The sequence below is a fragment of the Pezoporus occidentalis genome, unplaced genomic scaffold (genome assembly GCF_034315485.1).
Source record: "Pezoporus occidentalis ecotype Australia unplaced genomic scaffold, CSIRO_AGI_Poc_V1 ctg155, whole genome shotgun sequence".
NCBI lineage: Eukaryota > Metazoa > Chordata > Aves > Psittaciformes > Psittacidae > Pezoporus > Pezoporus occidentalis.
Genome location: NW_026913372.1, coordinates 428943 through 452875, shown reverse-complemented (window position 1 = coordinate 452875; position 23933 = coordinate 428943). Strand labels below are relative to the sequence as shown.

At 46.2% G+C, this 23933-nt stretch overlaps 1 protein-coding gene across 8 annotated transcripts in view; it reads right to left on the bottom strand.

Annotated features, from left to right (window-relative positions):
* Positions 1–185: 185 nt before the first annotated feature.
* Positions 186–23933, bottom strand: part of ASCC1 (activating signal cointegrator 1 complex subunit 1) — a 40093-nt gene continuing 16345 nt past the window's right edge. The window contains exons 8-12 of one of the 8 annotated variants that reach the window (XR_009963404.1): positions 20574–20698; positions 18623–18702; positions 8720–9270; positions 3113–3444; positions 2231–2869 (exon numbers count right to left, since the gene is read on the bottom strand). Coding sequence is in view for 5 of the 8 variants with exons in the window: in XM_062611597.1 (XP_062467581.1) it covers positions 2756–2869; positions 18623–18702; positions 20574–20698 (319 nt within the window). In the remaining 3 variants the exon portion in view is untranslated. Of the gene's footprint in view, positions 370–2230; positions 2870–3112; positions 3445–8719; positions 9271–9347; positions 10039–10116; positions 11269–13822; positions 13946–18622; positions 18703–20573; positions 20699–23933 lie in introns of those variants that run through there. The other 7 variants (XR_009963403.1, XR_009963405.1, XM_062611598.1 and 4 more) reach the window with 7 other exon arrangements.

The following is a 23933-nucleotide window of genomic DNA, read 5'->3' as shown; positions in this document are numbered from 1 at the left end:
GGGTTTCCCTTCTCTCAGCCCAGGGAAGGCAGGCAGGCAGGGCGGGCATGGGGCCACTTGCAGGGACATCTCTGCTGAGGCTTCACAAGGAAGGATGGTGACAGCTCACTCCAGCATTTCCTCACAGGAGAAGCAGCAGCTAGAGGCCATGGAAGCAGCAAAGCTGACCCTCACAGAGGCTGCTGCATCTGGAAATAAAGCTGGATTTAAGAAAATTGTTATTTTCAACTTCATGGTTGATGAACTGTGCTCCTGACCTGGGCTCCAATGAGTTGCTGCTGAGCAAAATGATGGCATACAGCAACTTCCCTCCTCTGTGCACTAAGGACGCAGGGATCTGCAAGCAGGGTGGCTAGCCTCCAATGCAGCCTAGGTGGGAAAAGAAGTGGAGCAGCAGATTTCAGTTTTAACAAGCTTTAGGCAAGCTCTAAAGCATCAGATTATATCTTACAAAGCCATAACACTGCCTGGTTTAATGGGATTTCAATTCATTGGTGCAGGACCATGCATAAACCACAGTTTTATCATGCTCAGTATTGAACTGTTTAATTATATTTATGAACAATGATAGATGATAATCCATCATGGTATATGTTCTTCTGGTCCCCACCCCCAAAAAGCAGTAGTTGTGTTTTATTTATGTGAGTAGCTCCCTTGTGTAAGGGTGAGGGGATACAACACTCAACTCTGTCCCCTTCATTCGTGTAAGTGCTCTTGTTTCAAAAGCACTGCCAGCAAAGCAGAGCTGCCACTCCACCAGACTCACGTGCGTGCTTAACATTATACAAGGGGATCAAGCGAGGTGTGAATCTAAGTACACACACAACAGTTTGCTGGATCACAGCCTAACCTATGACTCCACAGATGAGAGAAAAAGACCAGAACTCTTAATTCTGCCCGGGAACACGGGTGTGAAACGAATTTAGCCGTGCCAGGCTAGAGCAGCGGGATAAGCCGCTTACCACCGAAATTCAACCAACTTCCAAATGCTCACAGAAATAATTGTCCTTAAAACACGTCTGCACTAGTGGGAAGTGGAGGAGTATCCTTAGGTCAGCCCCTTCCTTGTAGAAAAGTCGTGTTTGCCTCCATGCCAAGATGCTGTTCAGGTCAAAGCTAGTCCCACATTAGGGAGGTGAGAGGGCTCACTCCCAAGGCCAGCTGCACTGTGAGCCCACCTCAGTGAAGAACAACTTGAAATCACCCAGAAGCTCTCTGAGGTACATCTCTCTTCCTGCACAGGCAGCAGGGCTGGTGGCTGTGCAAGTAGCTCCCAGGCCTGTTCTTTGGGTGGCTGACGACATTTGCCGAGTACCTCTTCAGGCTGGCGGAAAGATGACGGAAACTGGTGTCAAGTGCTCTCAGCACCTCCTTGCATCGGGCTGCTAGCGAGCATGCCAGTGCTCTGCTTGCTGAGGAAACAGTTTCGAGTGACCTGTCTTCCTTCACTTCGAGAGCACAAAGGCATTTAATTTGGCTGCAAGAAAAAGCAGAGACAAAAAGCCCCATGGCTGTAACCGGGTGCAAACACGGATGCCACAGTAAAAGGCCACCAGCACAACCACATATGACTTGATTTCCTGGCAAGCAGGCTTGAAGGCAGAGATAGTCAATTTGGTCTTGGAAGCACAACTGGCAATGCGTTTTGGGGAAAAAAAGAAAGCCACTCCAAGTCCTGACCATCTCCAACTGCTGCTCAGGCATGCAGTCAGAGCACAGCCACACCAGCTCATTCTGGGAGGAAGGAGATGGGATTAAAACCTCTTATAAACAATCACTACTAAAAGTGGGTGCTGAGGGAGCAGCCCCATCCCTAGCTAACACACTCTCCACTCCAATGACAGCGTAATTACACATTCATGGCAGCAACTAGGAAGGGGCAGTAGCAGCCGCCGTCACTGCCAGGCTGTTGCAGAACAACTAAACACCAGCATCTTCTATTTTTCAAACCGTTCATCCTCAGGCAAGTTGAAAGCTTGTGTTGCTGTTCTTACTGAACATGTTGATTTACAAGAGCAAACAGTTGTCTTCAGATCTCTGAAACAATCACAATGGTATCAAAGAGTTTTGCGCTCCTTTTAACAGAGAAACCACCTACAAGGCATATATTTTTTGTCATGCTCCAAAATGGTCACTGGAAAAAGCTCCTACCATAAATGCTTTCTTATTAACATAGTTGTCTGCTGGAAGTTTAATTACAGAAACTATCAATGCAACAGGAGATAAACACTTTGCTTTTGAAGGGAATTACTTTATTTGGAGATCTACATCACACAGGCACACTGCTGGAGATCCAAGCAATGCTTGACCTCAATATCCTTAAATCATGCTCCAGGGATCAATCTTGGATTTTAAATACTTATTTCAAGAACAAACTCCCTTCTTCTGAAAGAAAGCTATGCTTAAACACCAGTGATGCCCCAAAAGCCACCTGCACCAGTTTTTCTAGTTGTTTTCTTGGAAAACGAACAGGCCACAGACATCACATGGGCACCTTTGCAACATTTCCACTACCAATGGGGAAAGGAGGTGGAAGGATCCCTGTTCCCCTGCAAGGGAGCGCAAGCAGTATGTGTAGGAAAAGCTCCGGGGGAATGCCATGGTCCCCAGCTGCAGTGTGCTTTCAAGGAGTGACGAGGCATTCCTAACGGAGTTCCCAGGTTCCTATCCAAAATTTGTGTCCCATAAAAACATTTCACTGAAGAACATGTGCCTCTGCACAGAGTGAACCTGCTGCAGTAACCACATTGCCGCTTCAGAACATCAGCTGCCCAGATGTTGCATAGTAGCCAGAGGCATCTGAGGAGAACCTCTGGGAAAGTCGCACTGAGTCCAGCTGCACCTCTCCAAAGTAGAAGTTCTCGAAGAGCTGAAAGAGAGGAGAAAAAAATGTCTGAGTGACACCTACAGAAATGCAACCTGCACCTGGCCCAGGGACTGCTCACAAGAGCTGACCCTGCAAAACCCCTCTACTCATAGACCTGTTTTGCCTTTAATTAAACTATTCTTTAAATTATTGCCCCCTCTGAAGACTGCATTTAGCCTTTAAAGGAATCAGGGTAGGAAATGAACACCTCTTTTCTACAGCAGCAGTTGCTCACACCTTCCCTACCTTGCTTTCTGACTGTGCCTCATTTAGGGAGCTTGGGGAAGCTACTGACCAGCCTGAAGGCCATCACTCCCAGGTGTCTCTTCAGGTTGTAGGCTCCACAGGAGCAGGGATTGAGGCCAGGGTGTTTTTACAAAGCCACAGGACGTACGACTTAACAGTTATGGCTCAGTTCTAACTCAAGCTAGCAGGCTAGAGGTGCAAGGTTCTTCATCCCAGTACTGACCCCACTTTGTTCAACAAATCCTTCTTTGTTCAGCAAAGACCTGAGTGCAAATTAATGAAAGCAAGCCAACTCAGGGACCTGGAGGCATGTCTCTGCTGATTAATCCAGTCTATGAAGTAGATCAAAAAAATGACATCAGAATTTCTTACAGGGAAGTTCATCAATACTGCTAGAAAGGTACCGTGTCCAAGAATAAAGTGCTCCTCCCATTCCATTAAGATGCAGGAAATTGCTCTACCTGGAAACATCAGTCGTGCCTTAGGAAAAGCTTTTCAGTGAAGATGCTAATTTCAAAACTTCACTTAACAGGAGCACTGTGAGTTGCCGAGGGCCTGAGCAGTGACATCTCCTCACTGCTGAGATCTTTGAAATGTCCATTCCATCTGTCTCCTATTGAATTTTCTATCTGTCCCTGCAGGCGTTATCCCAAGACAGTCTCACACCCCTTCCTGCCATTACAGAAGGCACAAATGCTAAGGCTAACGGCCAGCAAAAGCCAATGCATTAATTACAAGGCATCCTCCGAGAGCCAGTGGTGCATCAATTCCTCCATACAGCAAATGACTGAAACCCCAAATACCTAGTTAGCATCTGAAAGGCTGTACTTCACTTCCTCCAAAAAGGCATTTGACTTGCCTGGGCTGATTTGGGCACAACTGCTCTTTTGTTGGCTCTCCCAAGGGTACTGTATTTTGCAAATACCTCTTTTTTCCACAGGGGAACCAGCTAGACTTCTTTCAGGGCAATTCCTGGTTTCATTGTCACTGGTCCACAAAGGAAAAGTGCCCTAGGGAAAGTGATTCCTTGCCCATCTTCAGGACAGAGGAAGCAGGGCTTTGGCCAGGGAGCACCACCAAGGTAAGTGGGTCACAGACCAGACATCAGGCACCATGATGAATCCAGCCCTTGCTCCAGACTGCCAGCTTATCCAGACTGCTCTCCACTCAGGGTTTGGCTGAGGCCAGCAATTCCTCATCAACACACAGTCAGAATGGCATCTCTGAAGACAAGGGGTATTTATGTGTGCCGAGCCAGCTCTCAGCGATTGCCAAGACCCTGCTTCAGTTTGAAACGGCTGCAGCTGCAGTCAGACGTGCTGCAGAGCACTTACTGCCAGCAGCCCACCTGCCAGGGACCACCCTCTCCTTCCTGGATCTGCCTGTGTGGTAGCACAGGCAGTCAACCCCAAACTGCTTCTGCAAAAAGCCTCTGGGTTAGCACAAACACCTCAAAGAACAGGGTTTCTCTGCACTGGACCACTCAGTCACAGTATGCCTGATGAGGAGAGGTGGTGGGAAGCCTCCAGCTCACCTGCACCTCCCCACAGCTCAACCTGCCTTGGGGTGTGCCTTGGGGTTACACTTGTCCCTTAAGACTCTAGCACTTAGTTTGCACAGGGCCGGAAGTAATTCATCACTAATGATTCAGACTCATAGTAAGCTGCAATTCACTGCCAGCTCTTCTGAGTTCCTACTTGGCAGGAGCTAGGCACCCACCACAGGGGTCACCCAGGTCCCTGTCCCAGCAAGAGGCCCCACTGCAGTAGCCGGGCTTCAAGCACTGTGTGCGCAGCTCCATGCAGCCGCTGCTCTAAAGCAGGGCACCCTATTGAAAGAAACTGTACTAAAGGAGCATCCCAAACAGGGAGAGGAGGAAAAGAGAGAAGAGAAATTACTACAGCCATGCAAACTCCATTTGATACAATTAAAGATTTATACAATTAAAGATTAATTATGTTCCCAAAAACCTGCGTAGTTCACGTTAGATGACTTAGGATAGAATGTCTCATTAATAAGAGATGGTAGTAAAAAGGCCGGGGGGTTGGTCTGCCTTCTCTTTTTGTTTTGACTGATCTCAGAAGGAAGGATGACTTCCAGCTCTTGAAGGCTTGCTGCAGTGCTTGTTCCCAGCATGCCCACCCACCCCAAACCTTAACACCTGTCTTTCAAATCTACACTCGTTCCCTGACAGAGCACTCTCCATCCAGGAAGAAGGGAAGCCATTTCTCTCCACTCCTAATAGAGGGAGCGCTAGGTGTGCTGGGAAGCAAGGGGATAGTAGGATTTGAAAAGGATTTTTTTTTTTTTTAAGAGAAGGGGGATGAGACACATTTACTTCTGCAGAATGAAGGCTTTGCAAGCATGAAGAAAACAACAAACTACTGGGATGTGCCGGTCCCTTCAGCAGCCCTGGAAGTCAAACCTGTATACAAAAACAGCCATAGGAAGAGTCTTTCAAATACTTGTTTATACTATCACTTGCACACCACAACCTGTTTTTCAACAAAACACGTGTACTTCTATGATTCTACTTCAAAGCAAAAATTAGTTAATAAGACAAACCCTCCCTCTCTTGCCTCGCACAGCCTCAGGCACATTGGACCAGAAAGACAATCAGGAAGTCCCAGAAGACACTGCCCAGGTCAAGGGCACTCCATTTGTACGCTGCTGAAAAGTGAAGCAAAACCCTTGTACCAAAGCACTTTGTATTCCCTTGGCTTTTTTAAGGCACACGACCTCTCATGTGTCTGAGTGTGCATGTGTTTCCCAGGGAGAATGCTGCTAGAACTATTGATTTTTGGTAATGTAGCTGTACTTTCTGAGAGTAAACATGCTACAAGATTTAGAGGACAACCACAGACATTTTTTTTGCTCTCTTTTCAAGCTGGCTTCTCACTGATGCTCCTTTGCTCCCTGAGGCTTTCCATAACAGAAGCCACTGTTGAGCAGGTTTGGGGATCACAGCTGAGCTGTGGCAGATCCATGGCCAAGATCTGCCTCAGGCAATGGGGAGGGAGACCCCTCAAACATCATCCTCGGAGACCCCCAAAACATCAGGAGCTGGCTTCCCCTCATGAAAGTATGCTGTGCTCGGGTCCCCAGGGGCTTGGGAAACGATTTCAGAAGACCAAGGCTCTGCTTTCGACTTTCACTTCTATTTATCTTGGGGAGAAGCCAAGCAGAGCTGAGAAAGATATTTATATCTCCCCCCTTTCCCCAGCCACCACGGAAACGCTCTGGTTTTGGAGGAGGCCTGTAGCACTGCTGATGAAATGCCTCCAATAAAAGCATTTTAGCATTTTTTATTCTGGGCCAGGACAGAAGATACCTGGAGGTTGTTATGCTTCATGCACAAATGCTGACAACCCTAACGCTTGTCTCCCTCCTGCCCTTTCCCATGGGTGCCAAGGGCCCACTTTTCTCCAGAAAGGCTGCAAGGAGCAAGAAGAGGTGCAGATCAGGAGCAGCAAGGAGGGAGATGGAGGGAGGAAAAACATAATCACCAGCATGGTTACCGAAAGCCGTATCACTTGATTGGAGTGGGACGTGAGGCTCAGCAAAAGCACGGTAATTCTATAAATCCAAAACCACTGAAGGATTTATGTCCCCACTGCTTAAAGAATAGGGTAGGGGGTGGGGATTTTTTTTTTTTTAATATTATAAATGAAAATGAACCTGATGGAAGTAAAGGTCACCTTATGAAGCCAACACTATACACGCCGTGCAAGCGTGTAAACTTCCATCAAGGGAATAGCACTTACCAGACTAAGTGCCCTCTGTCTCCCAGCTGCCTTCCCAAATTAAATTAGAACCGAATAAGGAAAGAGCGTTGTTACCATCTCTAAGCAAATGTGCCAGAGATGTGCCCTCCTTTTCAAACCACAGGCGAAGGCTCAGAAACTGCACAGTGAGTACGCCTAGAAGGACACAGCATCTCCCATAAGGAGGAACTGGGTGCCTAGTGAGCAGCGCAGCATCCTCCCAGGAGCAGCATCCCCAGGACATGCAGGGGATGGCAGGGGTTGCAGGTGAAAGCTGTTACCCCTGAGAGAGGGAGTGTACTTTTGCATGGGTAACCAATAGTTCATATGTCAGCCTGCAAACTACTGCAGACCCACATGTGCAAGTGCTTCTCCTCCCTGTGCCTTCTGGGGGTCGGGTCCAAGGACACAACTGTGGAGGTAATCATGAAAGGCAAGCTAGCCCTGTGGTAGCTCCCAGAAAGCAAGCTTTTCTCTATTTCTCCCCCAAAAGTAATGTATTCTGAGCCTGGAAAACCCAGCAGCACACCTGTCATTTCTAACACCCCAGTTTCTCTCATTTAAGGCAATTCTGTTCAGATGTTGGAAACTCTTCTTCCTCTAAGATCCGTTCCCCTCTATTACCTACAAATTACACACCAAGGTCTCCCTTGGGGTGCAGCAATCATTTTCTGAAGGAAGACAGAGGCTGAAGACTTATTTTGGGATAGAAAGGATCACAAATATCAAACCACTCTCTCCTTGCAAACCTGAGCCAAAAATGCTAGTACCAACTTCAGCCCCCAAACCACAACTTCCATATCAAAGGCAGAGCAATGGATGCATCTTTCATACATTTTTTCCGCTTTTACTTAAGCCTGTAAATTAAGTTTTACCAAAACACTGTAGAAACAAAAGCAAAGGAGGATGATTCCTCAATGAAGCAGTTAAAATGTGTGTCTAAATGATGTTGTGTTCCTGAGCACAGGTATTTTGTCAAGCAGCCACCCTTGGGGGCTCGCTTCCCATGGACAACCCTCCCAGAATGAGACAGCACCTTTGTGTTCAAACCTGGAAACAACAGTAATAATTCACAGTGCTAATATGCGTAAGGACAGTGGCAACGCGTTTCAGCTCCGGTTATGAACAGCGGAGATGCCAACACAAACCAGTGCTTTTAAATCACCTGTCATGGGCTCAACAAGCATAAGAAATATTAACGGATTCGCCTGGAGAGGCACTGGGCAGCAGGAGGACAAAATAAGTCCAGACAAGGGAAGGAAGTAAGAGGTATTTAAAACTTCCTTCACGTAATCTCTGGCTTGCAGTCACACTGCCTGGCCTGGATTTTGCTGCTACCATCAGGATTATTGATCAGCTTTTAAAGCCTTACATCGTCTATGGTAGTCAGCCAAAAAGGACCCATCCTGAATTAATAAAAAGTCCAAGCAGCTCTGCTGAGAGCCTCAGTGCTCAGAAATGCTGAGGGAACAGCGATTCACTGCAGTGCCTTGCAACTAAAAAATACCACCAAAGAGCAGCATTATCACAGGATAAAATGCATCACAGGATAAAACACACACATAACCCCCAGTCTGCGGGGAGCTCACTTTGTTGTGAACTCCAGCCACAGAAAGCAGTGCCTTAGGGTAGGGGTATTATAGATTAACAGTACAAAACTGTCCCTGGTGAATCAGCACTGCAGGCGAGCAGAGGCATGTAATGTCATTAGCCTGTGACCAATCAGCCTAGGAAACCTGTCTGCTCTCAGCAGGGACCTGGAAGCAGACAGTTTTCCATTTTATGTATCTGGAATGAGCACAGAAATTAACAACTTCTGAAATGTGGAAAGGAAGAAGCTCACAGCTCCAGGAACCTATGGCTGCAGCCGAGCTCACTGTCATTCCTGCTGCACAGTCTACACTGAGCATGGGACACCAGCAATCCCTTCTCCTCTGTTTCACCTGGGTTGAAGGTGTTTATCCACCAAAAGATCCCCTCCAGGAAGTCCTACAAACAGGCTGATCACCACTTGTCTCTGCGTCCGTGGCAGAACATGTGCAGGAGGATCACTTCTGACACGCAACCCAGCACTGTGGCTCTGCAAGATCGCACCAGGAATCAGGGTCCAGCAGCAGAGAGCAGAACCGAAAGAGCTCAAACGAGATTAAACTCAAGCTTCGGAGGAGCTGCAGGCTTTACAGCTTTGCCTGCTCTGCACACAGTTACAACAGTCACCAACTCACCCAGCAGCATCTGCTACCCCTGGCATGTCTTGATCAGGAGCAGTGGTGAATGAACGAACAAACTCAGAAAGCTGGGAGGGATGGACAGTCCTTTTCCATGGGAAATCAGCATGCTATGCTGTTGTTATCCCCTTCAGAGAAGCGAAGCAAACAAAATCCCAAGTACCCGCTGACAAGCATGGAGAAAAATTAAGCATCATTTCTGAAGAGTGTCGACATGGAGCAATGAAACCTTTGTTTTCAGACTCTCCACACCTTCCCCTGGATATTCCTGACGGTACTCACAGCAGAGCATGACCCCAACACCCCAAACCCTTCTTGCACTATCTTACACTACATGGGAGGGGAGGGGCTCAGACAGGATCAGACCATGCGCTGTGACTTCTCCAAACGAACATCAGACTACTTTTTCAACTCATAAGGAATGACATATTTGAATTAATGCTTGTATAACACTCCCAGAGCTTGGGATAGAAAACATTGCAGAAGAGCAGAAAACAACTGCTCTTCTAAATCATCTGGCTAAAGCACAACTGTGGTACCCATGACAGTCACAGCAGTGAAGGCACTGACTGACAAACTGCTGTGTTACAAAGCTGATACCAGCATTGAGCAAAAAAGGATTGACAGAGAAAAGGTTACTGATGGCAAAAAAATATGGATGGATTAAAAAATAATAATAATAAAAAGATATAGAAATGTGAAAGTAACACTCAGAAACACTGATGGACTCTAAGAAGAGTCCGCTGAAGTTCAGCAACCTATCCATTGGAGCCATTCTGACTAACCTCCTTTCCTGCATGAACCACAGCCTCCAATCCTGCTTTTGGGATCCCACCTGCCTGCTTAAGGTGCCTCACTCCTGTGACCTCCCACATAGACCTGTCAGGGCCTCTCAGGTCTGAGCAGCACCTCTGTTCCTCCTTGGCAGGCTGACCTGTGAACACAGTTCAGCAATGGAAAGTTGTTGGCAAGAGGGACCTCAAGGGCCAGCCTGCCTGTGCCCCGTTTTGGCTTTATAGATTTACGCTCCCAACACCTCCCTGTTGACCACCCCAGTGGTCTAGAGAATTCTGTTACCTCCATAGCAAGAAACGTCAGAAACTGTTCCAGTTCCAAGGCTGCAGTATATGCTAACAGACTTCCTTCTTCCTCATCCTGAGAAATGCACCAAAACCTTTTCCATTTACTATCTAAACACACCCAAACTATGACAGAAAATCCCCAAACCAAATCCCCTGGTGGCTCCCAGAAGATGAGACACAACTGGGCAGTGTGTCAAGATCTGGGAAGTTTGTTCAATTAATAGGTTTTTCCCTTCTATTTTCCACTTCCAAAATACGTTTTCTGAAGCAGTTTGGTGCCAAAAAAGAAATACCTGATTCCTGTATTATTCACTAGGGACACCACTCCATCAATGATTATCTGTCAGAGGTTTAATTGTGCTTGGAAGCTTGCCAGCTGTAATGCATGAGAAGTGTAGGAAAAGCAGGCAGACAGGCACTCATCCAGAAAGGTGGCTCTTTCCAGTGTTCCCCCCCTCTCCAGAAGCAACTGCTTCCTCTTCATGGCTTTTTAAAGGACCACTGGATGGGCATCCAACACCTTCCACTAGTGCATAGGCGTTACAGGATTAAGATGTCATGCAGAGTGGCAGGGCAAGGGTGGAAGAGAGGGCTAGAAAGGGCAGAGAGAAGGTGGTTGTCATCTGGTCCGTCATCATGGGCACACTGCCTGTGCCAAGGCCTCCAGGCATCAGCCACAAAGCTTGGTGGGTGTATGTAGAAGATTTGTGTTGTTCTGCAAGTGCTCAGCTGGCTCTGGAGTGTCTCCATCACCAATACAGCATCGAGTCCTTCCATCCAGACAACGCAAACAACAGCCCTTCCCCTCTTGTTTTCTTCCAACCTCTGGCAGGTTTTAAAAGGTGGCAGCAGAGGCCCTTTCACCTCAGGAAGAAGGAAGAAGCTTTTTACCCTTAAGATGAATAAAACATGCAGACTTCAGGAGGCAGAAAATATGGTCATAAAAGTCCCAACCGTCTATCTTTTGGGAGTGCAGCTGATCTGTTATCATTAGCAAAGCACTAACTCCTTTATCATTTGCATTCAGCTTGCTGATTCTGGAGTCATATATATCTGCAAGCTTTGCCACAAACCACCAAGACCTGAAATTACAGACAAGTTAGGTTAGGCATCTTAGGCTAGTACAAGCACAACACAGGATGCAAGTCTGGGGGTATCTCCTCTGTGACACAGAAAAAAAGCCTTCCGATTAAACCACCAGTGCCATCCCTTGGAATGCAATAACAATATAACCATCTCTGTCTGGAAAAGTACCACCAGTGTAAGAGAAAGAAACATGTATGTAGTTCAGGGAGGAAGATCCTAGGCGTGCATGATGGGAGGTTTCTTTTTTATGTTTTTATTTTACTGAGCCAAAGTAAATGCAACGTAAATGCCAAGAAGCTTTTTGTACGTTCACAAATGTCATCTCATGGGTGTTTTGCATCCATTTCATGTAGTAATCATAAAAGTGACAAGCTGAAGAAAGGACCAAAAGAGTTCATTGTCTCCACTGTCCTCTCCTTCCCCAAGGCAGGTGGCGCAAATTGGTGGCAGATCCCGGACTAACATCTCCGCTCCCTCAAAACAACTGGGACCCCCATTTTTCCAGGTCCTTAGAGCAATGCTTCATTACCTTTCCCATTACAAAGATTTTCCTAACACCTAATCTCTTGCTGCAATTTAAGCCCATTATTATGTCCTCCAGAGAACCACTACTTGCCAAAGCTTTCACATGCTTAAAGAGTTTTGCCTATGAGCTATCCTCCTCCTTCCCTTTATTAGCCTCTAAACAATTCTAAGTCTTTCAGCCTCAGCTCCTAGATATTTTCTAGTCCTCTGATTATCATATTGTTGCTTTCTGGGCTCTTTGGCCCATCCATGGTGCCCCAAACTGGACAAATACTTCAGCCAGGGGCTGAGTGCTAAGTGTAGTCAGAGGTTTACTTTACAGACATTTGCCTCTTTATTTCCACAGACTGACTAGCTTGTGCTCTGAAGCAGTCCCCCATAACCCAAACCCCAGTCTGTGGGGCTGGTACTGAGGCAGTTCTCCATCCTGCACTAATGCCACTGCTCCCTCCTGGACCTGCACTTGTTCGCAGCAGCCTGTTTGTTTCTGCCTGATTTCTCAAGATTATTTGGAGCTCTGTTCCCTCCTACTAGTAAGTGCAATTTTCCTGCCTCTCCCTAGCTGGGTTTTCTCTGCAGACCTACGAGAAGCCTGTTTCATTCATTCTGCCCATAACATCCTTCTGACCTCCATGGTTAGGAAGAGTACGAGGTTTCCAGCTGAGCTCTACAAAAATGGAAGCAGCCGATCCTTCTTCTGACTGTTGCCATGCAAAACCTCGTATCTTCATGAAACTGGAGCAAAGCCACCTCAGCTGCCAGAGGGTGATGCAGCAGTGGGGAGGGTGACATTCTGTCTAAATTAACATCAGGCCTGGGTTTTGTAAATAAAACTATTTGGGGTCAGGTGCAGCCCTTTGTTCAGTTGAGTTCCTCTCCCTCCATGGTCCCCCTCCTTCATAAATCAAATCTAGTGGTGCTCCTGCCACTTCCACACTGCAAAACCTTCACTTTAACTCACAGTTTTGGGTCCACTCTCCCCTGCCACAAATCTATGAAAATTCATGCACTTGAGGAAATCAAACCCTAGTTGCTATGGCAAGAGTCATTCCGCAAACTAAGAAACAAATACAAGTGGGACATTTGGAGGTTACTGGATTTTTGCACATTTCTGACAAGAATAAAAAAAACCTTCAGAATATGAAAGGCTCTGCTAACTTCCCAGACCCTGCTACACCCCAAACATAAGGGATTTACAGTACTTGCTTAAGGAAATTAATAATTGAGCACTGCAATTCACCAAAGAAATCATCCCCATGGCTCCTAGCACTGCCTATTATAGCAAACGCAGGAACCGTTTTGAAGAGCTGCAGAGATGTCAGGAGGCTCGAGACACATCTGGGAATACTAGGATAAGGAGGTCCCATCAATGTGACTTACTCACTAATCTCACCAAACCACCAAGAGGAAAAGCTCACCTATAGAGGCCAGTAAATTAATTTGGACAGACCCAGGAAATTACCTGGCAGAAGGGTCACGGCACCTTTGGGATGAACTGCCTACTTTTGCTAATCACTGTGTTGATCTGGTTTGATTATTTTTTTTTTCCCTTAATGTGCTGGATCCCTGTCTTCTGTTAAGGCGCCGCTGTAATTCAGCCCCTGCTAGCTCCACCAAGAAAAACTGTCCTCTTAAGACCAAAGAGGTGATGCTGGTGGCAGAATAGTGATCTCAAGGAAATGAAGAAGCAGGATGCCCACTGGGTGGGAAGCAGAAGCACTCAGAGCATGATCTCCAAAGCACCTCCAAAATGGTTGAGCTGCTGGGCTGGAGGGGACTGCAGTGGTGCAGGCAGCCCTGCATGGAAGGGGCAAGAGGATTCAGAAACATTATAAACCTTGCAGCAAATACCCCCTCTTCCAGCACTCACAGTTCCTGTTAAAATTAGTCAAGACGGGTGTTGAATACCTCTGAAGAAAAAGAGGCTTCTCTCCTTTATGGCAAGGTCACCAAATGGATCTCTCTCACAGCCGGGCAAGTTAGCATAAACCTTCTGCACTTCCTGCGCTACGTACTTCTCAGCACGGCATCTCAGCCTTTCAATACCTCCAACACTGCCTCATCACTCTGCTCCAAGGCCCAAACACTCCAACAAAGATATTTTCTCTCTATTGTCTAGTCTGATTTTTCAAATGCCACTTCAGATTCCTGTTTCACCAAATGCAAATAATGTGAACATGCCTGCTTTTTTTTTTTTTCTTTTTCCTAAGGAGTATCATTTATAGGAAAGCATTTTCACAGCAACCCCAGTTCAATCTTTTTCCCCCCCAAGACCATACAAATGTCAATCTCCAGTCTCATCTGCTCAATTGTCACATCCTCCCATCCTACTGTTGCTCTAATTGCACACTGCTGAGCCCCTTCATTTGTTTCAACATCCCTCGATAATGGCAGGATCAGAACTGAAGGCAAAAATCCTCTCATCTGCAAAGCAGCATTACAGACTTTCATTTCTGCTTTTGATTCTTCTGTATAACGAGGCAAGGAAAGCACTGGCTTATTTCTGATATAGTGATGTTGCACTACAATCTCTTATTCAGTCTGTTCTCACCCCAGTGGATTTTTGTTCAGTATTTTTAACTCTAAACTTTCCAAGCAGCCACCTCCTGTTAGGTACTTGTTCCAGCTGCCAGTCATACTTCGGATATATACCTTTATCACCTTGCTAAGGATAATAGAATGTTCTTACCCTTTCCAAACACTGAGCAGTCTTGATTGTCTCCTAATGCCAGTTCTCTGTCCCTTTGATTTCACCTGAGCTTAAAAGTACACCAGAAAAAGACACTGTCTCCTTAAATTCACTAATGAAAGTTACACAGAAAAGGCCTGGGTACCAATGGCTACAGAGCACCAGAAGCACTCCTCAACTGCAAGTGATGTTGGTAATGGTGGCTCTACAAAGGGGAGATGTTAATTTCTTTAGTGCTTGGCGGGTTTGGAGCATTTTGAGGGATTAGGGGGTTTATCCATGACAAGATGAACTACTGCATACCATAGGCACTTCACTATTCTTACCCAGCAAGACAGAAATGATAACACAGAACACTACCAGATTTCCCTGCTATGATCGGCTCTTCAGCAGCCCCAGTCAGTAAATGCACTATCCCCCTGCTCCAAGTGAAAGCACATACAATCCCATAACTTAATACCCCATATGCAGTCTCAAAAGAGAAGAAACCTCATCGAATTATGGCTTGCCTGACCTAGAAGCCCTCCCAAGCAGTACTGAGAGGTACTCCCAAGAAGTACTCAAGAGTTCAGCTGCTCTGCTCCTGCTGCTGGAACAGGGTATTGCAGCATTGGTGTCATTGCCTTGACTGATCCAGTTCCCAGTCTTGCATCCTAGCTTAAAGTCTCCCCTAATGCCCTAAGACATAAGATGTGCAGCTTTCTGCTGTTGTGCCTCAGTAGCTGTTCCTTCAATATTTAATCTTGTAAGCTGCTAATGCACAGATCTGTGCTAAGTTGCAGGGTTCATCTTCTGTACTCAAAATCTGTTTCCTTCTTGTTTGAATGTGGCAAAGGCCGCTCTTATTCCTCAGACCTCTAGTCAAAAATCATTCAATTTTAACCCAATGAGAGTCCAGGTGGTTTTCTCCGTACTGTAAGCCCTCCTTGCTTTTTAAAGTACAACAGAAAATGTGGGACAGGCGGTACCTTCACAATGTTTGCATTTTTATTTATTCACTGCAGCCTTAGTTTTTTTCACTAAGCAAAATAAATAAAAGCCCAGAGGCAGCCAAGTCTCATCTCCGGAGATGCAGGCAGCTGCCCCAGCCACCTCTGTGCCGGCACTGTGCCACTTGGCCAGCTGCAGCACAGGGCACACAGCCACTGTCTGGGACATAGGAGGAGGCAAGGCAGAAGGGCTGCCAAATCAGCATCCCTCTGAGGCCCAGCTGCCTGCCCAGCCTCACCCTGCTCTCATGGGATGGAGCTGCTGCTGTCTTTCAACTGTGAATTGCTGCCCCTTCCCTCCACTCTCCAAGAGATGAGCCACTTTCTTTTGACCAGAGCTAGATTTTGGTACGTGACTCATGTCCAAAGCAGTCGATCAGCTAGCCAACTGGCCACCCTAAAAGAAATACATAGTGCTCCATATGATGTGGTGCATAAAACATAACCAGCTTCTTGGGACTAGATTAGACAAGCACAAAGCTAAAGTGTCTAGCACTTTAAGACACAAATCACTCAGCTGTTGGGTCACAATCCCTTGGGCTTTCAGCACCAGCTAGGCCAGGGAGCCTTTCTCATGGATATTCTTCAAGACAGAAGTAATTAAAATGCCCGAACGCAACTCAACCTACAGGATCTATTTTCTGAGCAGTGTGGGAAAATACTGGCCTGCACAGCCATTTATTAGCTCAAAGAGGAGTGTACGTTTAACTCTGCAGAATGGGTAGAACAAAGGATTATTAAATGAAATTCTGATTAGTTCAGCTGAAAGCAAAATACCAGCTGGAGCCTGGGGTAAGGCAGGCATGCTATCAGCAAACATGTGCCACCAGTGCATCTGCACACACACACCAGACTGGGGAGCCTCAGACGGGAACAGCAGAACCAAGGCTTCTCCATCATGGTCCATGCTCTGATAGCTCAGGTCCTGTTCTCCTCTAGGCAAAGCCTTTGGCACAGCAGTGCTAGTCATAGTGCTGCATAATGGGAAAGAGAGCGACAAAATCCAAGTTTTCCAACTTCATGCCCTCCTATCAGTAGCCACGTTTTGTGGGCTTTCCAATTGGGAACACAGCCACTCAACAGTTATCACAGAGTCACTCTGCCTGGAAACACAGGCATGGCACATGGCTCTACCTATAAGGGGATGGTGCCCACAAGCCACCCTGCCTAACTGCAGCCATATTCATTAACAGCCTATCGTTTAGATCCTATTGCAAAAGTTAATGAAGACACTTTACGAGAGGGCAGCCTCCCTGAGATGAAGATAAATAATGTATATAAAAGGGGGCTGGGAGGGAACTGGCACATCCTTGCAAGGTCATGCTAGAATGCATCAGTGGCTGGCTGAGGCTGGACTCCTCCGGTAAGAAGCCTGGAGCTATTTATGACTCATGTAATTAATTAATGCCAACGGGCGTTCTGCTGCAGGCACGTGGGAGACCAAAGGGAAATATGAAGGGAGCAGGTTAGGAAATGTAATGGAGGTGGGGGAGAAGGATGACATTTCTTGTGGCAAGACATGCTTTGAAGTAATTATCAACAGTCTAAACAGCCAGCAGCTCTTTTGGCAACATCAGTACAAAATCAATTAGGAGCTTTAAAAATGCATTGGCTCATATTTCAGGGAGCATTGAGAATAAGAAGTAGCCATCTGAGGCAGGGCAGCTGCATTTCTAAGCACCACATACTACAAGACCCACGGATCCTCAGACCCCGCAGTGCAGCCCACAAATGGTGTGACCAGTAGAGGGAGTATCATTAATGCCTTCCCAATCATAAATGGATATGACAAGCATTAAGAAAGTCCGACAGTTTGATCTTATGTGTCTCTAAGTCTGAGGACAGGTTTAACAAAAGGAAGAGAAAGAACTAAAGGGCCAAGCTAAATGTGAGTGTAAGCCTTGAAAGCTGAGTCCCTGCAGGCACTCTGGGCTTCTGACATACACCCTCCCCTTCTGGAGCCAGCTTTCTGCCACCAGGAGCTAATCAAAACTCATAGAATACATTAAGAAAGGGACCACCTCTGTGGCTTTCCTGCTTCAGTTTGCAATACTGCAGTCTTACACTGAACACTCAACATGTGGTGACGCTGAGTCATGACACTGCTTGCACAAACTGTTTGAGGACAATGAGAGCTTAACCTAATTTTGTCCCTTTGTTTGTCCTCTGCACGGAGGAGATCAATCAGTTCCACTCCCTGCCTTCACATCCCCATGCATTCAGTGCCTAATACATTATACAGCAAAACTGTAAACCAAATAAAGTGCACTCTTTTCCTCCTCTGGTGCCCTAAAGTCCTTCTGGGTTGTCCAACTCCCACTCAGGCTGCATCCTCTCTCATATCTCTGTTGCCAGAATATTGGTTCCCAAATGTATTCATGCATTGTCCAGTCTCCCTCTTATCATAGCTGCCTGCAACAAACCCCCTCACACAGTGAGGACTGCAAATCTGCTTACAGCCCAGCACTGTTTTCCATTTTCTACTCCACTGTACTTCTCTTCTCTCTGGACTCTTGCAGGGGCCAAGCAGCACAGCATCAGTCTGCCACTGCCATCTGGATGGGCAGCAGAGGCTGCCTGAAGTCTCAACCATGGCTAGCAAAGCCTGGGAGGCTGCAGGATGCTCCCCTTTGAGCCTGACCCGCCTCTGACCACTGGCAAAGCTGGTGGGACTCCCTACTGCTATCTGCTATTTTTCTGGAGCAAAACCATGCAAATCCATAGTGCAAATCAAAGAAAACAAAACAAAACAAAACAGAGTAAGTGAAATGACAGTCGGTTTTAGTTTCATAAATATATGAGTAGAACAAGAGTAACAAAGTTCTCCTTTCTGGTGGGGTGAGAATTGACATGAGCCTGAGTCTCCAGGCTAAAACATGAGTGAAGTAAATGACAACACGAACACCCAGTTAGCATTTGTGTTACCTACACCTGATCTGAGCCTCACCAGCTTTAAGAACACTCCTGTTAAATACTGTAATGCTCCCAATTAGGAGTGATCTGGATTGTTTATTTTCAAAACAGATTTCTCCCAGCAGTGAGATCTCATAAACCTAAGACAAAAGCAGTCTTGAAGAGGTGTTTCAACCTCTTTTGGCTACACAATATCCACAGCTGGCTTGAATTCCCTAATTGTTTCATACTGACCTTGAGGATATTTCGGCCATTAAATGACTCTCGCTCCTTGAAAGATGATTTACCAGTCATTGTATTGTTTCGCTCTTCAGCTGTAAAGAGAAAAGCAACCACCAGAATGAGCTTCAGATGGGAAAATTGTGTGTGCTGTACTTCAATCCCCACTCTCTCCCTCCCCAAAGTCAGCTGCCAGCTAATAGACCATCTTTGCCCAGTTCTTAGTGAAAAAAAAAAACACTTCCACTTTGATTTTAAAGAGAACAAGGCTGAATACACAAGAATTGGTACCTTTGTAGGGATCACCTATATTACCTGGAGGAAAGACCCTAAATCACAGCTACTGCTAGGGCGATTCTGTAGGGCTGATGGCTCAGTGCAACACATCTGCTTCTCTCTGGCTGATTTTAATCCCACATCCTGCCAGGGTGAGAGTCAGCATGATGAGTGCTTGCATCACCTGGAACAGCACCAAATACCAGACTGAGCATGCAAGCAGAATGTCAGGCGCAACCCGGACAGCACCTCTACAAATCTCTGCTGCCTGCTTGCTCTGGGAAGCACATACATGTGGTGTGTGTGCTTCTGCAGGGTGGGCACGCAGCCACACACAGACATTAAGAATAGCAACCTAGGCCTATAGCAACTGCCAAATGCCTACGTCTTAGATCCATTTCCCCAGAGCATGTCTGGATTTTTATATAATCCCTAAGAATATGATTTTTTCTTTCAACAGGACCTCTGCCTCAGTCAGTGAATATATGCAGTATTTCTTTTTCATCTCCAGCATTAACTATGAAGTCCACTCACATCTAGCATGCTACTCAAATCCTGTATTGAATATAAAACAACTTCTGTGTAATGCTCTCACCATTGTGTCTGAATGCTTCACATGCCTCATGGGGTTGTTCAGAATATAGACTCATAATGCCAGATGCAGCTGCCCATGTGCTTCCCCGAACAGACAGACACAAAAGCACTTTGGGCTCATCATCAGTTTTCAGGGCTCAATTTGAGAGCTAAGCCCCATCTCATCTTTCAGGGTTTCTACTACCTGAATATGCTTACCTGACTTCAGTAGCAGTCATCCCCAAAGTCAGCTGCTGGATGTCCAGAAAACCACAACTGGTTTAATAAACCATCTGCTCTTATCGCTGTCCATTCAGAGGCTCAGAGAGTCAGTAACTAAAGAATACCTGACATAGCCTAGTGACATTGCAGAGACCACTGCACCAGAGAAAGCTATAAAAAGCTTTAGTGAAATGCTGTTAAGGCTTGCAAACAGCACACCAGTGCCAGAGCACATGCATGTTTGCAAATGGAGAACAGGGCTGTAATATACTGCCCCTCCCCAAAAGCAATGCATCTGAGGCTGCTGTATCAAGCAATGCAGTAAGAAAGATGCTACAGACTGCTAGAGCAGACAATCTTTTGGCAGAGACAGCAGACACTACACACTCAATAATAGCTTATATTCAGCCTCATAACCATTTGAATCTGATTTAATGAGAAGGACACTGGAATCACATTCCTAAACCAATGGGCAATCTAACTTGACCAATGAGGATCACATTTTTTTCTTGTTTAAAAGTCAGCATAGCACATCGATTTGTTACTGAATGTCAGTTTAACATTAGGACACAGAGAGCTCAAAACCTCACATTTTACTTGAGTGCATTCCTCCCTAGCCCAGATCTTATGAGGGCTACTTGGCAACAGGTTTTTCAAAGCTATGACGAAGACCCAGAAAATGCTCAAAGCATGCCTGCCTTCTCCAGCTCTACAGATTGCTTTTTGATTTTCCTCTGGGTTTTATCTACTGACATCCCCCCACAGCCTTGTACGTATTCTTGAGATTAAGAAAAATCACAAAATTAAAAGAGCAAACATAAAAGCCAACAAAAGCATTTCCTGACCAGTGGGACTACTTTAAATGCACTTATCAGTAAGGATGAGGGATACCCACCACTTGGATCTTTCCTGAAGAGAGTGTTCATGACTGTAGCATGCAGTTTCACCCTATCCCACTCTTTAAGCATCAAGCCGGAGGCCACAAACCGCTCCACCAGTTGATCAGCAATCACCTGCAATCTGGGAATGCAAAAAAAGGAAGAACAAAGCCACATAAACCAAGGAGAAACCCTTGAGTCATCAGCTTTCCACTTTTCAGACAGGGAGGACAGCATGTGTGAAATGAAGTCTGCACACACACACGGGGAAAGGGAGCTAGTCTCTGATGGAAAGCGAACAGAGCCATCAAGGATTCAGTTCTAATGCAGAAAGTTCTGGCTGCTTTGCAAAGCTTCCTCAGTGATTACTTCTGCTACACATATTTCAGGAAGAAGGGAAGATTCAGCACAGCAGAGAGCTTGTTCTCTGTGACAGATGTTATTTGGACTTGAAAGGAGCATCTTCCCACCGCCAAGAAACACAATGTACCTACCCTTGCAAATGCTAAAATCTGCAGACCCCCGGGAGGGGTTTGGGCACCTTGACTCTTGGAGGATATGCTCTGCCCAAGGACTGTGATCTGTCCAGTGCATTGGGCTGGAGCTCAGACATTCTCTGGCCCACATAAGCAACCCAGTCACTGGGCTTAATTTCTGGGAGAGTCCAGAATGTGATGACAGAAGGCACAAACCCAGACAGCACATCATGGTGAATGCTCCAGCTTTGGAGCTACTGAGCAAGCAGAATCAAAGGATTTATTGCCACCTACTTGTCTGGCCTTGGTTAGGGATGAAGTGGCCGTGGCCGCAGGGATCTGCAAGCAAACCTGTCCTAAGATAGCCACCAGGAACAGGCAAGTGATCAGAGCAATGTGCTCTCATGTCCTACGTCTAAAGAGCTGAAGGAATTTCCAGGCTGCTGCTGTCCCCAACAAAATTTCTGCAGTGCTTCAGCCTTTCCAAAAGCAGCAAGGATGTGGCAGAACAAGAGCAGCCCCCAAAACAGGGGAAGAAGGTATTACTCTATGCAGAAGAATTTGGGCTTCTCTCACCATGTCCAAGGAACTAGACAGCTTTCTGCTCCACCAGGTCTCATCACATTGGCATCTCAGCAGTAGCATGAGAGTCAGAGTGTGGCCTCTTTGAAGCTGGCCCCCAGAGCCTGGGCTGCCATGCTCTGGAAGCCAGTCCTACTCCACCACTGGTTTTGGACTGCTCCTCAGAGGCCAGCCCCCATGTGACAATTTCAAGACTCTCAAACTACCAATTGTCATGGTTTTCTACCATTTTCTGACTTTCCTTCAGTGATTTTTAAAATTAGCAATGACAAAGATTAAATGAATATAATTACAGACAATACTAAAACAAATTAACAGAGAATAGCTCAAGTGGAAATGGTGCTTTATTATGTTATACAGTTAATCAAAGAAATAAAACAAATTAGAATGAATTATAATGGAAATTATTTGCCATGTGAGAGGCATCAGAGCATGATCCCTCTCTCAGTCTAAGCCATTATAAGGGCTTGCCAACCCGTAATTCTGTCTGCAGTTATGCAAGCTAAGTCAGGGTAAATCAAATCTCCTGCTTTATAGCTTAAGCTGATCAAGATCATTCAAAGATCAGGAAGGAACTCCACCCCTTAGCCATGCCAGGAACTACACAGAGCTAGCAAGACGCCTTGCATGAGACAGGAAGGCACACACCTCTCTTAAATGCAGACCACAGCAGTCTGAGCCAGCACAGCAAGTCACGTGGCTGCTATTCTCCTTAGTATTGGTCTTGCAGCTGAGAATCTCTGCTTTCTACCTAATTTCCCCATTTCCCTAGGTAAAGCATAGCAGGTTTTAGCAGGCAAGAGGTGCATGGAGCTGCTCAGCAAGGATCCATCTAGCAGGCCAGAAAACAAAGCAGTTTTCTTGAGGGATCATCATTTGTCCCCTCTTTATAGTCGTTTGCCTAATACGGTTTGCTGGAATCCCAAAGGAAGCAGAAGAACCTTACACTGCTCTCCAACAACAGAAAATATCTTCTTTTCCCTCTGCAAAGCTAAATGCTTACTGGATGCTTGATAACAGTTAAGGGAATACACTAGGGGAGAAGTGCCAGATTAATTAGCTTGCAGATGAGGGTGGGACAGGCCTGGGCCAAAGATAAAAACTTAAAATCACTTGGCCTCTCTGAGCACACTGCTATGCAAAAAGCAAAATTGGTGTTGTGGAAGAGAAGTCTAGCAGCTTGCAGGTGCCATGCAAACCAGATGTGGATTTGGTCAAAACCTCAGCTAATAGATCTTTGTGAAAGATAGAGGAGACATCAGCCCTTTCCTGGGGCTGGGGGCAGGGGGGTAGCTTTCAATCCATCTCACCTTGAAATTGAAATAGGTTATTTCTCTCCTCTGCCAAAAGCACCTCTGCAACCCCTAATGCACGTCATAGCATTCTCTTAGCATTATGGGATGCTAATTATTCATTATGGGCTACATGGAGTCTCAGCAAAACAGATACGGCTGGCATCTGAAGCAGACAAGACCACAGTGCTACTGCCAACAATCCAAGCTGTCTCCAGACACCAGTAGACATCACTGTCCACTTTAGGCCCAATTTATGCTCTACAGGATTTCTCTAGCAGCTCCTCAGGTCATAGACCTATTTTCACATGCAAGCAGACTCACAAACACTGCACCTCAGACTACCTGGAGCATGGTGACTCATGAGAAAAGAGGCCCATACCTCAGCTCTCAGAGCTGACACTTAGCATACTTTCTATAACATATCCACTGAAGGGCACGTTGGTCATTCAGTCAATGCCTCTGTCTCATCTTTCTGAGTGCTTCTGCTTTCTCCCTGCACTTCTGTCTCCTGGCTGCTGTATAGCTTGTCCTGGTTCTCCACCTGCCCCATTTGTTTTACCTCACCTCTTTCAGGGCAGGACAGACTTCGAAGTGGAAGAGCCAAGAAGAGGAAAAGATTTCAATTTCTACTGCCTCCCACCAATTCTTACATTTTCATTTTCCCACCCATTTCCTTATCCCACTTCCGATCTCTTACTTCAACACAGACTCCAAAGTGCAGTTTTAAGCAGGGGCCCCCTCTTGTCTCCTTAGCCCTCGGGGAAAGGAGATGCTAGAACATGTCCCTTTTCCCCTGAGCCAGTGCTTTCTCACAGCCTCCCTCCTCCAGCTGCACTGCTCCGTACTCCTCTGCTAGCTCCTGCTGTCTTCTAGCAACAAGAACAAAAGGGCAGCACTGCCAGAAAAAAGAGAAGGCTAAGGCTCAGAGAGAGAAGGCTAAAGCTCTTTTGGCTATTTCCCTACCCTCTTTCTCATCTACCTCACAGCTGGCAGCACAGAATACAACAGCTCGTGTTTCCCCAGT